This window comes from Ursus americanus, chromosome 14 (assembly GCF_024610735.1).
Source record: "Ursus americanus isolate L20-20 chromosome 14, mUrsAme1.1.p, whole genome shotgun sequence".
NCBI classification, from domain to species: domain Eukaryota; kingdom Metazoa; phylum Chordata; class Mammalia; order Carnivora; family Ursidae; genus Ursus; species Ursus americanus.
Window position 1 is genome coordinate 226,343 of NC_142140.1, and position 18,259 is coordinate 244,601.

Here is an 18,259-nt window from a genome sequence, read left to right on the forward strand (position 1 = left end):
GGAAACGTTAGATCGGTTTGTATATGGAGCCCAGGAGCTTTCTGGAAGCAAACACACCTAGACCATAACTGCTTCTCCCTGATATTCAAAGTTAGGAAAGCACCTCAGAAAAGACTAGGGTGGCCCCCACCCAGGTCTACTAACAGAAAGGGCTCTGGAGGATTGGGTTTCAAGGGTGGAAGACCTGAGATGAGCTGAAGGGCCCAGGACCACTAATCCCTCAGCCCCCCAGGTCCCACCAGCAGCCATACTATAGAAATGGTGTTCACAGAGCCGTTGCCTTGGGGCCAGGTAAGGGGCTCCCTGCAGCCTAAGCAGGGGTCCCGGCCAGTGAGAGCTCTGGCAGCACAGGACAGGGAGACCTGGTGTCCTGCAGCTCCACGAGGGGGCAGGGAGCTGAGGCACTAGTGTGCTCATCTGATGTTCCCAAGTTCGGCTCTTCCTGGCTCTCTGGTGCTCCTGCAATTGTAAATAGGGCTGCCTCTCAGAATAAATCAGGCCTACGGTTCCTGGTGAGAGGGAAAGAGATGAAGAATGAAGAGATATGACTCAAGTAGCACCAGGACTTAGTGGAGGAGCGCACACCAACCACGAGTGCTGCCCTCACTCCAGAGGCTCTGCGGCTCTCAGGCCACTCTCCGTTTCCACAGAGGCCGGGGGTGGCCTGTGAAGGGAGAAGTTGGCGGCAGCCCTCATGCTCACCTGCTAATGACCATCGCCAGGATGATGGGGAGCCACCCGAACTTCAGGATCTTCACGATGGGCGGGTTCTGCTTAGCAATGAGGACCCACACGGGGATCAGGGCCGTGAAGCCAACACACACGAGCGGTGTCAGGTATCGATTGTCTGTGGGGAGAGAGGGGGTGTGCGCCAGGGCACATGAGCATGGCCTGGTGGGCCATAGCCTGGGTTGCAAAGATGACAGGTGGGCTGAGAACTATGGGCACTGGAGGTCTGAGGAGACACCTCTGTCCCCAGCAGCTTAGGGTGGACCAAGCTAACGTACCTCTCAAAGAATTCGTACCGTCTTATGAAGCAACTGGAAAAGCTCCTCTTTATCCTCAATTCCTGTCACAGTCCCCTTCACTTTTCTTCTTTGGTATTTTCCTGACATCTCCTCCCATTCCAACCTAATTATTATTATTAATGCTGGCATTTATAGGATTGTGACCATGGCCAGCACCGTGCTCAGCACTTCCCAAGCACAAACTCATTTCATGTTCTCAACTACTCCTCAGACAGGCATATGAGAGACTACAGTGTGAAGAGGTGGCCCACCAGGACTCGAGCCAGCACTCAGAAACCAGGGCTAAAGCCACAGTTAATTAATGATGTCAATCCTGCTCCTGGCTGAGGCCAGCCCAAGGCGACCTCCTTGGCATCCATGGGTCTCAGGACGCAGAACATGGCCAGCTTTGCAGCTACTCATGCCCCTGTGTCATTTTCTTGAGCTGGCATGAGCCACGAAAACAGACCTGGGTCTGGGACACCTGACTGTACCTGGGGCCAGGCCAGGGCCCAAAACACACCAGCCCAATTCCCACTCACTCTCTTCCTGCTTATACTGTGTCTCACCTTCCAAATGCAGACAGAACAAGACACCAGCTTTCTCTAGAACTGTCCTCTCATCCCCAGCCCTACCTCCAAGGGGCAGGCTCAGGCTCAGGGTGGTGCATGGCCCTCTGCAGAGTGGGCTCCAACACTGACAGGTGCGCAGGTGGGTCTGCACCCCACACACCCTTTCTCGGAGCAGCATCATTAGGAGCACCTCCCTCTTGTCCTTCTCTGCACTAAGCAGTTATGGCCCGTTCCTTTCCTTGGGCGACTACAAGGAAAGGCGGGCCGCAGGTGCCCAAGGTGGGCTATGGACAAACTGCTTCATGGCAGAAGTGGCCGGCCTCTTCACCATCCCAGGAGATGAGAGACAGGCCCAGCAAGTTCTAAGCAAGTCTCAAAGGCTCTGGGAGGCGGCAGCCTACAGGAGCACTACTTGCAGGACATTTCTGCAGTCCAGTTTTTCTAGAATGACTCAGAAGCCCCGCAGAGGTTCCACCTCATATTTTCCCACCACCATGATGAATACATTGTCTGCATATGGCTTGTCTTCCCAAATACACCGACAGGTAACACGGACAACAGCTCACTCTTCATCAGTGAAGATTTATCTGACACATGCCAGGCCCACCCCAGGTATATACACCCAAGGTATATACACAGTCTAATTCAAGAGATGGAGAGCCCATCACTATTCAATGGCTACTAATTCATGTGTGGAACATGCAGTATTTTAGTAGGGGTACAGCAGGGCAGAGAGGAAGGGTCCAGGGACACCTGTGACTCGTATTTGTCTTACAAATAAAACTTGATTAACCAACCTGTACAGAAATCTTGTTTTAAATTCAGTTTGGTTTAAAAAGAAAATTAGAATTGAGCTACCCTATGACCCAGCCATTGCACTACTGGGTATTTACCCCAAAGATACAGACGTAGTGAAGAGAAGGGCCATATGCACCCCAATGTTCATAGCAGCATTGTCCACAATAGCTAAATTGTGGAAGGAACCGAGATGCCCTTCAACAGATGACTGGATTAAGAAGTTGTGGTCCATATATACAATGGAATATTACTCAGCTATCAAAAAGAACAATTTCTCAACATTTGCTGCAACATGGACGGCACTGGAGGAGATAATGCTAAGTGAAATAAGTCAGGCAGAGAAAGACAACTATCATATGGTTTCTCTCATCTATGGAACATAAGAACTAGGAAGATCAGTAGGGGAAGAAAGGGATAAAGAAAGGGGGGGTAATCAGAAGGGGGAATGAAGCATGAGAGACTATGGACTCTGGGAAACAAACTGAGGGCTTCAGAGGGGAGGGGGTCGGGGAATGGGGTAGGCTGGTGATGGGTAGTAAGGAGGGCACGTATTGCATGGTGCACTGGTTGTTATACGCAACTAATGAATCATCGAACTTTACATCAGAAACCAGGGATGTACTGTATGGTGACTAACATAATATAATAAAAAAACATTAAAATAAAAAAAATTAAAAAAAATAAAAAGAAAATTAGGTCCTCTTATTATTAGGTCTGTATTGCCACTTGCAGGAACTGTGAGAATCTGCTAACCATTAAATATTGGTGCTAGCATATCCCAGGTGGCAAGGAGCCAGGCCCAGAGCTGAAAGGGAAAGGTTCCCGGCGCCTGAACACTCTGAGTGGCAGGTACTCTGTCAGTACGCTTCAGATGCCAGCATGGAGATGCCAGGTGATCTCTCAGGTGCTGGGTCCGTGTTCCCACAGGGCAATGCTAAGCCAAAGCTTCGCTGCAGCTGTGCCTTTGGGCATTTCCTCCAACTGAGTGTCACCACATACTCCACTGCTCCCCACTGTCCTCTTCACCATCTGCTCCACTCACTCCACCCACTTCACCATCTGCCCCCCAGCACTCAGGGTTGTGACCATGCTCAGAATCCACACTTACTAGAGCCAAACAATGGCATGTGGCCAGCTTAGGTGGAAAGTAACAACTGTGATGCTCAGAGGGGAGTTGTCAGCTGTGGAAACCCGGCAGGTGAGAACCATCTGGCAAGGGGGATGCTGCCTGTCCACTTGCCCAGGGCAGGAGCAAACCTCGATGCTCCCAGGGCAGACCAGGGGAGACCCGTGGTGGAGGCAGGGCCTCTGGCCATGAGGGCCTGTCATACAAGATGTGTGAATGCCTCCCTTGGCTGCGGACCAGGGCACCAGGCCACCTGCTGAGGAGCCCTGGGCTTCTCCTGCCTCACACCTGTAGGGACAGCATATGCTGCTGCTGCTGCCCATGGCTGTGACATTCCTCCTTGGGAGTTCCTTCCCGGGTGGTTTGTATGTGTCCAATGTGAACTGCCTTCCCATGGAACTCCGTTAGACTCCAGCCCTCCCTGGTCTCCTTCTGCACCCATCCTAAAGGGGAGACTGACAACGTATCTGTTGACCTGAGTGGTTGGGAGAGCTTCTGGAGAACACCTCACATTTGTTGAATGACCTCAGGCTTTGCCTCTGGAAAAGCAGGATTTTTGATCCCACGACAGAGCCCACGGGTTCCTTTCTGTTTGAAGGGTGCTTGAACTGAATGCTGCAAGCTGGGTGCGGATGTCAGACCCAGCCTTGCTTGTGGGCCCCTCCTCCCTGGGACACCCCCTACCTTTGTGTTTATAGAAGAAGCTGCTGACAAAAGCCAGAATGGACAACGTGATGAGATCTCCCAGGCTGGCAGCAATAGGCGTGGCAATGTTGTCTGGGTTGAGTCCGAGCTTCCGAGCACCAATCACTATACAGACCATGAGCATTCCTGCGGAGAAGAGACAGAGGAGACTCAAAGCACAAGATGAGAAGGTGGTCAGGAGGCTGCTCAGTAACTCGCCTCTATCCACACAGACCTAGCCTGGAGCCAGGCCGCCCTGACACTCAGTTTCACTGCTATGCTGGAGCCTGAGAAAAGTGCGGTGGTGGGAAGTGGGGTGGGGTGGACCCAGTGACTTGCGGGTGTGATACCAAGAAGCAGCCTGAAAGCTTTGATGATACACTCAAACCCATGGGGGAGATAGGAAGGAGATGAATCCTGGGCTCCCAAACCACTTGGAACTATAGACACGAAGCTCACAGCCCCTCATGCAGGGGGCTCTGAATGATGGAGCACCAGGGGCAGAGCACAGCCTCTGGTGTCCACTGGAGTCCCTGGGGAAACAGGTGCCTTGGTGGGATGAGCCACATGAGAGGTTTGTTAGGGGCAAAGCCTGTGAGGGGTGATGGGGGAAGACAGGGATGCCGGGAGAGCTGCAGGATGGTGTGCAGGTCACCCAGGGTGGGAGAGAGGGAGGGAAGGAAGCCGGTGCAGACCGCACTACAGTACTGGCAGTGGGGCCACATATCTGGGGAACAGGCCCATCTCGGGAGCCCCGCAGGGCCACCGCTGGGTGCAGGCAGCAGGTGGCCTCCACCAGTGGGGCTGTGGGTGGATTTTCAGGTGTCGCACCGGAGACCTAATTTCGGTCCTGACCCTGTGTTCTGAGGCGACGGTCATGTGTTGTTTTCTAGCCCTCAGCCACTGTCTAGGACTTAATCCAACAGCATCTCATGTGGGTCTTTTAAGAAGTGTTTTAAGGGGGGGCTATCAGAGGGGGGAGTGAAGCATGAGAGACTATGGACTCTGGGAAACAAACTGAGGGCTTCAGAGGGGAGGGGGGTGGGGGAATGGGATAGACCGGTGATGGGTAGTAAGGAGGGCACGTATTGCATGGTGCACTGGGTGTTATACACAACTAATGAATCATGGAACTTTACATCAGAAACCAGGGATGTGCTGTATGGTGACTAACATAATATAATAAAAAATTTTAAAAAAAGAAGTGTTTTAACACTTTACCCAGTATTCTGTAACTCTAAATAAAATTATTATTATCACCTCAATGCCATACTGACACTGCCATAACTGGCCACAGTTTGTTCCCTGTTTCATGACCAGGTCGTAGCTACTTTCTCCCTTTTGAAATGTCAATTCTAAGTGAAGTTGAGTCTGCACGGCTGGCGATGTGGTAACAGCCCCACAGGGACTACACAGACATCACTGGTTTGAGAGCACTTACTAAAATCCACCACAACCACCACCTGGCTTTACAGCAGAGTCACGTGGAGGTCACACGATGAGCCACCAGCAATGATTCCGAACTTCTACACATCTCTGGACAACCCGGCTATGTCCATGCGGCTGAGCTCTGCCCCCTCTCTGAGCCTCAGTTTCCTCATCAGTAAAATGGGGAGCTATCAACAGCATTCTCTACAGGGCCCCACAGGAACAGGACTGGCCTCCTGAATCATCTGATTGTGTTGTTTCAGAGGAGACTTCATATCAAGTATCCCTGGGCTCTAATTCTCCAGAAGGTGTGGCGTACCCATCCTGCTCCTTCCTTGGCCAGATTGGTACAGGCGCCTGGCCAGGAGCACACATCCTACCCAGGGAAGCACACTTTGTGAATGTGCTCCTGGGCTTCTGCGCTCTTCCCCTCGCTCCTGATTATACACGCTAGCACCGGGAGGAACAGAGACCAGCAAATCGCCCGCTACATCGTCTACAGAACGCTAAGCTCAGAGGGGTGTCGTGAGCAGTCAGGTGGGGGACAGGAATGTAAATGCAAATCCGATTCATCATTTTCACTTATTCCTTCTTGTGCTTGCACATGGTTTGCAAGAGACAGACACGCAGTCCAGAAGAGAACCAGAATAAAGCCCATTCATCCAGCAAACATTTAGGAGCTGGTAATATGCCTATTTTAGGTAATTAAAATAACCATCAGGCTCTGTACTCACACAGTAAATGCTTGTCCAGTGGAGGAACAGACAGTGCGCAAGTAAGTGAACAAGCATTTGAAGTAAGCAAACAGGACATGAAAAGAAAGCATGACTGAATGGGGGCTACCCTTGAGAGCTGATCAGAGAGGGCTCAGAAAGGAGACACTTGGCACTTTGCTGAAATTCTCCATGTGCTTGTGAATGGACGTCTCACTCTGCACCAGAACATCAACATCACAGAATAGGGCACTCACCAGAGCAGCCCCAGCACTGCAACAGCGCCTGGCACGCAGCAGACACCCAGTAGGTACTGAGTAATGAGCGAATGGCTGACATTCTACAGTAATTGCCCAATCACTGTGGTGGCCACTGACATGCGTGAGCTCCCTGAAAACAGGGTTATATCTATCAATGCTTGTGTCTTCCCACCTTCTGCAGACATGTAGGAGGCATCTGATGTGTGGCAGGCAGTGTGATAGGAACAGAATTGGAGAAGCAGGGCCTCTCTCTGAGGACCTGACATTTAATGAAGAAAGTGGATAATCACAGATTTTCACAAGTGCTCTATAAGGAAAACAGGTGCATGGTGCAGAAGAGCGTGGTGGCAGCTGGGAAGAAGGGCAGAGGATGGAACCTGTGCAAGGGCTGTCCAAAAAGACTTCTCTGCAGAGATGAAATTGAAGTTAAAACCTGAGCCTTGCTCCCCACCATGACTGCAGACTCCAGAGCCCACCAAAGCCCATATGCAAGCCATGCTCAAGAAATGTTTAAAGACTGAATGAGTACGTGAATGAATGAATGGATGGTTGGATGATGGAAGAAGAGATGAATGTGTCTACTGAGTCAGTAGACACATTGTTCTTTAAACAAGCAGAGGGAAGAGAAGTGGAGTGGGCAGCTCTCTCTGGCACACACCCCCTGCCTACAGGGGACTCATCATCCTCCCTGCTCACCTTTAAGGTGGGTCTTGGTAACCCAACAGGCTGTCCCCCACCCCCTGGAAGGATATGTGAGGCTCCATCATTAGTGCTCCCATCTTTCACATCTCAAGGAATTGAAACACAGAGAGCTGAGAGCAGAGCACTGACGAATGGGAGCGGAGAGAGCCAGGAGGCGGTGGTCACTAGGGTTGGGGCACAGCTCACCTAGGGCAAATGCAGCGAGGAAGGCAGTGATGACACTGCTGGCACACAGCAACTCCGCCTTTGCAAAGTCTAACTCCTCCCTAGACACAGCGCCCAGCAGCAGGGCAGCCACAGCAGCCAGGAGCCCCACAACGGTGGCCTGCACCTGTTGGGGCAGAAATCAGAAACATGAGGAAGGTGCCTCTGGCCACCCACACTCCTCCCTGCCTTTCACTACGCCTCCTCTTTGACCTTGAGAGGTCAGTATGCCACTCACCACTACCTCTCTTCCCTTACCCTAAAATCTCCCAATGGCCCCTCTAACCTGAGAAAAACAAAGACTAACACCTTGCTTCAATACAACTCCCTTGAAAACTACCATTTTCCTGTTCTGCAAATAGTTCAACGCCATCTTACTTCACGAAATCTTCATCTTCTACTCAGCCCTTGGCCAATGGCCACCAGTCTCTTGCTTGTGGCTCCTCTCACTGCTCTAGGCAAAAGTGCTCTTTAGTCTCCAGCTACACAGACAACCAGTCTCCCCTGCAACGTGGAAACACTCCATGATCCACAGCTACACCTTGGAAGCCTCTGTGCACACGTTCCATCTCTCTCCCTGCCTTCTTTCCTTGGCACTTGCTCTGCATGCTGGTGCCCCCTTTCTCTACATTCTCCCCCATCCCAGCTGCAGTTCTCATTTCATCTAAGTAGGGACATCTCTGCTGCTCACTCAGGCCAGTACCATGAGGTGTTCCAGGTCTGAGTATCAATATTGGCACCTGTTATCAGTACAGTTAACCCTTGAACAACACAGGCATTGGGGCACCGATATCCTGTGCAGGTGAAAACCTGTGTATAACTTGCAACTCCCCCAAAACTTAACTACTAAGAGCCTACTGTTGACCAGAAACCTTACCCATAACACAAAGTTGATTAACACATAATTTGTATGTTACATGTACTATATTCTGTATTCTTGTGATAAAGTAAGCTAGAGAAAAGAAAATTAAGAAAATCATAAGGAGTCATACATTTATGGTACTGTATTTATTGAAACAAATCTGCATAGAAGCAGACCTGCACAGGTCAAACCTGTGTTGTCACAAGGGTCAAATGTAATTCAAATGTCTTAGTGGAAACGGAAACATACTGTTAAAGAAGGCTGAAGAAACAGAGAACTCTACCATAAACATGGATGAAAAATGCTCCCCAAGTTAACTTATATAATTCCAAGGTCCCAACAAGCTTTTTCATGGCATTTGACAGCTCATCTTAAGTTTCACAAAAATGAGGAGATGTGCAAGAATAGCCAAGACAATTTGAGAAAAAAAGATCAAGAGGGAGTTTTGGGACATTCATTATCAATACATAGTTTTAAGGCTACAGTAATTAAAACATGATGGTATTGGCAGAGAAACAGAAAAACAGATCAGCAGGACAGACTGGTGTCCAGGAATAGTATCATGAATATATGAAAATTTAATATATAAAAATTTATTAATGATAAAGGTGGCATTTCAAGTCAGTATGGAATGGGTGGATACTGAAAAAATAGGGAAAGGGAAAGTGGATATCTGTCTGGGGGAAAATATATTCCTACTTCATTCTACACACACACACACACCACTAAACATAAGATCTCAAGTGTGAAATAGAAGAAAATATAGAACAATCGGTTTCAGATTTTGGATTAGAGAGGGACTCCTGAAGATGTAACAGGTAAAATCTATAAAGAAAAACAGACATAAATGTATACAAATCCAAGTATGACTACTATGTGATACCAGAAATTCAAAGATGGAGAGAGAGCTGGAGAAAATATCTGCAGCATTTATAACTAATAAAGCATTAGCGATCAAAATAACAAAGTCCATTTTAAGAATCAATGGCAACTTTTTAAACAAGACAACCTGATATGGACTCTGGGAAACAAACTGAGGGCTTCAGAGGGGAGGGGGTGGGGGAATGGGATAGGCTGGTGATGGGTAGTGAGGAGGGCACGTATTGCATGGTGCACTGGGTGTTATACGCAACTAATGAATCATCGAACTTTACATCGGAAACCGGGGATGTGCTGTATGATGACTAACATAATATGATAAAAAATTATTATAAAAAAAAAGACAACCTGATAGAAAAATGTACAAGGGGTATGGACAGACAATTCACAGAAAAGGAAATACAAATGGCTAAGAAACACACAAAAATGTGACCAACTTCCTGAATAATCAGGAAAATTTAAAATAAAATTCCAGTTTGATGGTAGGTATCTTATTTCTTTGTAACTGATGTTGGTCTTCCTCTACTAAAAGGTCAATGCCATCTCAGTTTCTGCTAGGGTCCCTCATCTGTGCTCATCCAATCAATGAATGAGTCAATGCATGGATACGATACACTATTTTTATCCATCAGACTAGGTAAAATTAAAATTTAAAAGGTTGATAACATAAAATACACATTGACAAATATATGGGAAAATGGTTCTCTTACACACAGATGTGGTAAAATTGGTATAGGAATTTGGGGGAAGGGGATGTGGTTCAAATTTATCCACATACTTTATGATGTAACATTTTCCCAGGAAAACATTCGCACATGTGTAGAAAGAACCACATAATAATGATGACTGGAGCTGATATTTACCTAGTGCTTACTATCTTCTATTCTCAGTGATTTCCATTCATTAAGTCACTCTTAAGAGTACAAGTTACAGAATTATATATACAGTACAAGACTTCTAACTCTTTTTTTTTTTTTTAAAGATTTTATTTATTTATGTGACAGAGAGACAGCCAGCGAGAGAGGGAACACAGCAGGACAGTGGGAGAGGAAGAAGCAGGCTCCCAGCAGAGGAGCCCGATGTGGGACTCGATCCCGGACGGCCGGGATCACGCCCTGAGCCAAAGGCAGACGCCCAGCGACTGCGCTACCCAGGCGCCCCAAGACTTCTAACTCTTAACACAGGAAGTTGTATCATATATTGTCTATGGACACATACATATATATGGCAAACACAGAAAGTCATTCAGAAGAATACTTTCAATGCTGGTGAGGTTATAGAGAAACTAATAATTGAAATATTAATACTGGTGCTATTATTTGATACTAAGAATTCAAATATTCTATAATGCTTTTGGAAAAAAATCTAGAACTTCAAATTGTTCATACCTTATGAACTTGTGGGAACTTCTCTTAAGAAATTCATGCATGGTGCACTGGGTGTTATACGCAACTAATGAATCATCGAACTTTACATAAAAAAACCAGGGATGTACTGTATGGTGACTAACATAATATAATAAAAAAACATTAAAAAAAAGGAATTCATGCAAAAGAGAATACTTTCATTGCAGTATAATTTATCAAGTTGACACCTACAAACAATTGCAGGTGTACCCTCGTGGTGACAGTCGAATGAGTGGAACAGGGCTGAGTCTGGACAGTTGGTATTAGCCCTGCCGGACCAGCTCTTCATGGCTTGGGCCCTACCAGTTGTTAAACATCATTTGGGTATATTTTTGATAAAGTTATTAAAAGTTCAATTATGAAATTTATTGTACCACTTATGATTCAATGTTAAGCTTTTTAAAAAATGGAGGAGACAAAATTATATCTGTGCTATGATCAGGACAATGTGCCAGGCCAGTGCCTGGCTGAGTGGGACTTTATCAATGTTTGCTGAGAATCAATCATGTGGAAATGTACATGCATACGGACAAGGGTTTGGTGACTTGTAGCTGAGGCATTTATTACCTGCCCCTTGTCCGACCCTCTGTTAAGGGCATCACGAGCATCTCATTTAATCTCCAAAGCTCTTCAGCCACAGGCCAGGGTCCTGGCCCATGTGACTCAGCTCAAATGGAGAAGGCACACATCTAAACACAGAACTGAAACCAGGGGAGCCCCAGCAGCTTGAACAAGGGCCCAGAGAGTACCCAGTGTCAGGCTGGAATTGACTGGAGCTTCACTGCCAGGAGAATAAGAAGAGAAAGGACATTCCAAGGAGAGACAACCACACATGCAAAAGCAGCAGGGATGGGGGACAAGAGACTGCAGGAGGACAGGACCAGACCAGGAGTGCCTCTGGGCTGGGCCCACACTTGGACAAGAAGAACCAACCAAGGAGCTTCAGGAGGAGGATGTGTGATCAGATTTAGGATTTAGAAAAGGTCACTCAGGTGGCCATGCAGAGGAGAGCTAGAGAGGAAGAAGCCTGGGGCAGTTAGAACAGTGAAGAGGTTTGCAGTCAGTGAGGTCAGAGACCAAGAGGCCAAGGCAAGGAAGAGGAGAAGTAGGGCTGATTCGAGCACAGCTCAGAGGCAGACTCCTCAGGACTGGACCTAAGGATACGGAGCAGAGAGATGCTGAGGGTGACTTGGTCTCTAGCTTGATTAATGGGCACAGCAACCATGATTGGGAGATTACCACATGCTGGCCAGGTGTCACAGCCTTCCACGATTGAAACCTCATAACGGTCCATCTTATAGATAAGGTGAGGTGACTTGCCCTAGGGCCTCCAGCTGGTCGACCCCCAGAATGAGCTTTCAACCATCAGACTCTTCAGGGTTGGGGACTTCACAAGAGGTGAGTATGAGGAGATGAGGTGATGGGGCCAGATCCGGCTAAGCTGTTTCGGGGATGTTTCTGGGACAGGTAGATGAAGATACCCAGTGGAGAGCTAGAAACAGGGGCTCTGGAACCCAGGTGAGAGGTAAAGTGGGTATCCTCCTAATTTGATGGACAGGGAGCACGTCTTGTGTGTTCTGTCCAAGGCCACCCAGTTGATAAATGATAGCCTTAACTCCAGGCCTGTCTGATCTGAGTCCAGGTTCTTTGTGTGGCCACAGGCTGCCCCCAGCCAGAAAAGCCCAGAAGGTTCTGGATGAAGCCACTTCCTCTCTTACCTTGAGCCAATTTCTTCCCAGTCTCCCCCTGCCCTGGGCTTCCTGACTCTGTAATACTTTGAAACTCCTTGGATGAGAACTTAGCCCAACTAAGGTCTGCTAGAAGGAGGTACAAATTTGAACGAGCATGAAGCATTTAAGGGACAAAGGCATGGGGGGCGGGGTGTCCTACAAAGGCTGAGAAAGAATAGGCTGAGAGGCAGGAGTGCAGCCATGGAGGGACCTCCAGGCGGGAAGAATTGCAGATGCTCTAGAGAGAACAAGTAGGATCACCTGTATGAGGCAATCAGAGGGTAGACCAATTAGGATGTCAGTGACCTTGGCAAGCACAGCTTGAGTCAAGATAATGGGAAGAGAAAGCTGTTAGCTCTGTCTAGGCTATGAGAAAGAGGACCGAGCAAGTATAGGTGAATCTTTCAATAAGCCTGTCTTGAAAAGAAGGGACTGGGGACACTGGAGGGACCTTGGGTTCCCGGAAGAGGTATCTACTTTCAGGTGGACATGCTGGTACCCTATAGTTGGGATGAGCCCCAGCTGCCATATGAGTGTAGTCTGGTGGGTGTGGGGTGGACGGGTGGCCCATTCCCCAAGTTCAGACCAGAGCGCAGGGACAAGGGCTCACTTAGTCTTCACCCTTCCTACCTGGAGCAGCCCTGGCTGCAGATTCAAAAGCAGGGAGGAGATTCATCAATCAGACAGAGGGGAGAGTCACCTGAATGAGGGCGAGGTTACTGCTGATAACTCTGTGCTGCTCCTGGGGGTCATCAATTTGTCCAGTGTTGGCCTAGGATAAAGGAAAAAAGGACAAAGGGTAAGTCTGGGTGGTCATAAAGGCAGGCCAAGCCTTCCTAGAAAAGGCAGTCTCTCAGGAGAGAAATCAGCAAATATCATTTCATTGACGTTAGAACAAATTATTCTGCCCAGCTTTCACAACTGACTGGGGGTGGGGAAGGTAAGGACACAAGTCCCTTTGAGAATAAGATAGTGTCAAAGACCATCTCTCCCATGCTCAAGTATGTAAGCACACAGAGGTTAAGTGTCACCAACAATTTCAGAGCCACCTGACTCTCAAGCTCATCCACAGGCAGCATGGGAAGGACTCCTGCTGGGAAGCCAGCTTGGCCCTCAGGCAGGTCTTCAGCCACATTCTCCCCAACACCTACAATTCCCTTCTCCCCCCTCTAGCAACTCACATCTCAGATGACCACTAGCCACCCCAACATGACCTCTGCAAATCATCCTGTTTAAGAAATGCTTAAGTCCTTCTCTGAGGATAAAAAAAACAAGATCAGAAATATGATTTTCTCCTTTAAAAATGGTAATCAGCTCCTAACTTCATAGCACTTGCCAGCAAAATTCAAGATGTAGATAAATGTATTTTCCTAGCTCCTTTGTACTGAGTTCATTAAGTTCCTGAACTCCAAGGGAAAAATGGAATTACTTTTCACGAACAAATAAAGGGTTGCTTTTGTTCTCAGCATGATGGACACCTTGGACACAGCATGGAACAATCATGGAGCCCCAGGTGACCCTTCACAAGGGTAGACTAATACCCACCCTAGGGGTGTTCACAGGGACAAGGGACTAAGGTGAAGCAGAACACAGCCACAGAGCTGGCCACACACCAAACACATGAGGCCAACAAGCTCGTTTCCCCTCTCTGCTCCCCACTGGCCTAGGTGCTCACTGGACTCAACGTGCCCATTTGCTGTTTCCTGTCGATCAGCCAACTCAAACCCTGGTACTCATCAGATAAAGGGTGCTATTGGCCCATGACCCCTGACTATGAATCAGAAAGGCATTCCTTCCTCAAGATGTTATATTTCCAAGCCGAGGCTGAACAGAAAAGCGAATGATGCCAAGAGGTGCAGGAGGAGGAGTGGAGGGCTGGGGAGCTTGCAGACCTCATAGAGATGAGGGAAGAAGAGCACCTGAGGGAAGGAAGCTGTAAGAAGAGGTGGGATGTGAAGTAAATAGGATTTTGGAGTGTGTGTAAGCATTTCAAAGCCAGATGAGGGGCCTGGGCATCTGAGGTGGAATGGAGGAGAAGGTCACTGGAGATGTAGCCATCCAAAAACTGGGAGGCTTCAGTTTGGGATGAGTTATCCACGTGGATGCTGAGATAGTTCAGGATGGTGGTGGGATTTGGTGTGATCATTAGATGGTCCATTTTCCAGAACTGTGGGGAATTGACCAAGCCAGTAAAAGGTAGGGAAGGAAGCAAGACAGCGAGGACCAGGCCAGCAGGATGAACCATGGCCCTAGGGGACAGGTCTCCATCAAGGTAGATGGACACTGCTTTACGCTGCAATGGCAGTGCCAGAGATGTTGGGTAAGAGCCGGAGCAACAAAACCAGTCCAAGCATAGGTTCAGTGGCTTCTTGCTAAGAATGCAAAAAGAAAATCAGTGGGAAGTTGAGGCATCTATTAGAGAGACCAACTTAGATTCATTTCAGCAGAAGAGCTTTGGTAGGGGGGCCCTTCCCAAATGGGAATTTAGATCATATACACTTGAACATTTTAAAATGTCTTTTAATGTCTTACTGGTATAGGTTTCTACATGAAACCCTACGGGATCCTATCTAAGTTCTAGGTTTTCTAAATCTTTCCTTATTGGTTGCATCAAACAGGCTGCTTTCACTGATTCAGACAGTGATGATGACAAATAACCTCCAGGCACTTCTGGTCTGATTGTGCCTGGAAGGCTGACCCATAGAGCTGCATATACAAGCTCCCTTGCCCTATTGTTTTTGGTTGGTCCTGGTCTATGGGGAGACACAGAAAGGCACTGGCAGGACAGCAAGAGTGAGGGTGGGGTATCTGTATCTCTGTGCACTTCCCACTGCCCCGTGGCTGTGTTCTTCCACACAGACCTTCAGTGCCAGCCAGACAGCCCTCTCCTATAGCTGTAGGTTCAACTCTCCAGGGTTCTGAGAACCATTCCCACCCCCTCCTCTTGCCCCTTTGGCCTACACTGATCATCACTTCCTGTTGTTACCAGTCCTGGGCGCTTCACTGCCCCTTTGTGGTTTCCCATAACCTTGCCCACAACGTGGTCAATAAACTCTTCATTGAACACTGCTCAACTCCCATCAGTATGTGCCACCTCTCCCCTGCCAGAATCCTGACTTATCCAGTGAGTTATATCTTCAGAAGGACACCTAGCCTATCCACAAGAACAATTTGTCATTTCTTTGTGTATTTTTTTCCAATAAGAAGAAAATACTTACTGGATTAAGACGGAGTACAATGTTTTACTACCCTTCTCCTTAATCAAACTGGAGGGTAGGGAAAGACAATCCTAACTTTTTATTTTGAAATCTTTTTAGACTTCAGAGGAGTTCCAGAGTTAATAGTTTCCTGTATACCCTTCACCCAGCTTCTCCTGATGTTAACAGCCTACACAACCACGGGAATTATCAACTGAGACGTTAACGCTGCTACAATACTATTACCTAAATGAAAGAACATATTCAGGCTCCCCAGGTCTTTCCACCAGTGTCCTATTTCTGTCCCAGAATATCAATTCAGGCTGCCCATGTAGCTAGTCATCATGTCCCCTTGGTTTCTTCCAATCTGTGACAGTTCTACACCTTTCACGGTCTTTCATGACCTTGACACTCTTGAAGAGCACACTGGTCAGTTATTTTGTAGAATGTCCTTCAAATGGGTTTGTCTGGTGTTTCCTCACGATTAAACTGAGGTTATGGGTTTTGAGGGAAATCACACTGCAGAGGTGTAGTGCCCTCCTTCTTGTGTGGTATCTTACATGGAGGGGTGTGATACCACCAAGGCTGATCAGAGGTGGTGTTACCTGGTTAAGGTGGTGTCTGCCGGGATTCTCCACTATAAACCTACTATGTTTCCCGTCTCCTATTCTAAGTGAGTCATTAGGTCCAGTCCATACTCAAGGGGAGGGAATCAAGCTTCAGCTCCTAGAGAACAGAGTATCAAAGACTGAGGACATCCACGAACTACCATAGCCATGCACAAGGGTTTGGGGAGATAGCTTGAGGGGCCAAGCAAAGATCCTATTTCTCCTTAAAACGTCACGCCAGTGACAGCGATCACTATGGTATTCTAATGGTGATTTAATGCTTCCTTCATTCTATTTACATTTATTAACTTAAATGTTTCTCTAAGATAGAGTTGTCCCTTCTCCCCATTTATTTATTGACTTAATAATTTATTTATATGGTATGATTGGACTCACAGGTATGTATTTTATTCTTGAGGTCATAATTCTATTTTATTTATTTTGTTGCTAACATTATTCCACCTATGGGCACTGGGAGCTCATTCAGGTTGGATCCTGCTTCTTTCTGACATGCACCCACATGCCGTTCAGTACTTCCTTGCTTTCTGGCATTATCAGATACTTCAGGCACATCTTGTATTTTCTCTCCCCTGTCCCTGCTGTAGAATGAGATATTTCCCCAAGAATACCGGCTCCTTTTACTGAAAAATGGTATCAGAAACCAAGATCTGGACAGTAGTTGTGCTAGGTGATGCTGGGGTGGTACTGCTTCTAGGTCCTCTTAGTGGATGAAGCTAGGAAATATATGCATGTATACTAACCCATGTATGCACACATACCCATATTTATTGTTGTATCTATCTGCATACACATTAAAATAAACAGGAGTTCATATTGATATCTTTGAGTCCAACCCAGGATCATAGAATTCATTCTAGCATTGAGGAGATAGTTTTTAAAATGGACAAGAGTGTTGGAAAATAAAAAGAGGTATTCAGAGTTTAACACAGATTATGAGGGCATCCCTAAGCAATGCAAAGCAGAGTAGTTAGGTTGGTAGAAGAACCCGAAGCCAAAAGTGAAAGCAGGAAAGGTCTACTGCACAAAGCAGAGGTGTCCTGAGGGTGATGAGAGCAGAAGGGAGTCTGGGACAACTGAAGGGGCATGTGGTTCAGAAAGCAGAGCAGCACTTCACCTGGGTGGCTCAGTTGGTTAAGCATCCAACTCGTGATCTCAACTCAGGTTTTGATCTCAGGGTCATAAGCCCCACATTGGGCGCTATGCTGTGTGTGGAGTCCACTTAAAAAAAAAAAAAGAAAGAAAGAAAAGCAGAAACTTCAAGAAGGGCTGGCCTCTTCCCTTGCCTACCAACAATGAGACACCTGGCCACCTGGCTGTAAGCAGAAGTAGTGAGTGTGTGTGTTGGGTTATAAACACAGGGCAGTGACCAGAATGGCTATCAAAAGATGGACACAGAGTCCCAAGATCCATAAGCCCAGTTACTGGCACATGCTTCCAGGCAACCCATTTTGACTCTCCCCTTAATCACCAGAGGTGGTCTGCTTTAAAGGACAGCATTCGCAGAGTAAGAGGACATCTAAAATAAAATGACGTTTGATCAACCAAGAATCACTGTTCCCTAAAGGCAAACCAGAGTCATGGAAGGGACTCGTCAAAATCAACAAATGGAAGCACAAACATCTAAGGAAAGAGAGTCAAAGAAGGAAACTGAATAAGACTCCAGGGTATGTACATTAAGAGATATGAGAGGATGGTGCTTCCATAAGTAAAAAGACAATTTGAAATTCCAGAGAGCACAAACTTGATCTCTGAATTTAAAAGAAAGTTCTTGGAAAAGATGGTGGAGGAGTAGGGGGTGGAGAAAGGGGATCCCTCCTACATTGTTGGTGGGCATGCAAGTTGGTACAGTCACTCTGGAAAACAGTGTGGAGGTCCCTTCAAAAGTTAAAAATTGAGCTACCCTATGACCCAGCCATTGCACTACGGGGTATTTACCCCAAAGATACAGACGTAGTGAAGAGAAGGACCATATGCACCCCAATGTTCATAGCAGCAATGTCCACAATAGCTAAATTGTGGAAGGAGCCGAGATGCCCTTCAACAGATGACTGGATTAAGAAGA

The 18,259-nt window shown here is 47.3% G+C and overlaps 1 protein-coding gene across 4 annotated transcripts in view; it reads right to left on the minus strand.

The window, feature by feature from the left end:
• SLC41A3 (solute carrier family 41 member 3) overlaps positions 1-18,259 on the minus strand; it is a 74,932-nt gene that overhangs the window by 9,464 nt on the left and 47,209 nt on the right. For all 4 annotated transcript variants that reach the window (XM_087866703.1, XM_087866705.1, XM_087866702.1 and 1 more), the window contains 4 exons: positions 13,072-13,143; positions 7,477-7,621; positions 4,188-4,334; positions 703-847 (listed from right to left, as the gene is read on the minus strand). In XM_087866703.1, the coding sequence (XP_087722829.1) occupies positions 703-847; positions 4,188-4,334; positions 7,477-7,621; positions 13,072-13,143 (509 nt within the window). The remainder of the gene's footprint in view (positions 1-702; positions 848-4,187; positions 4,335-7,476; positions 7,622-13,071; positions 13,144-18,259) is intronic.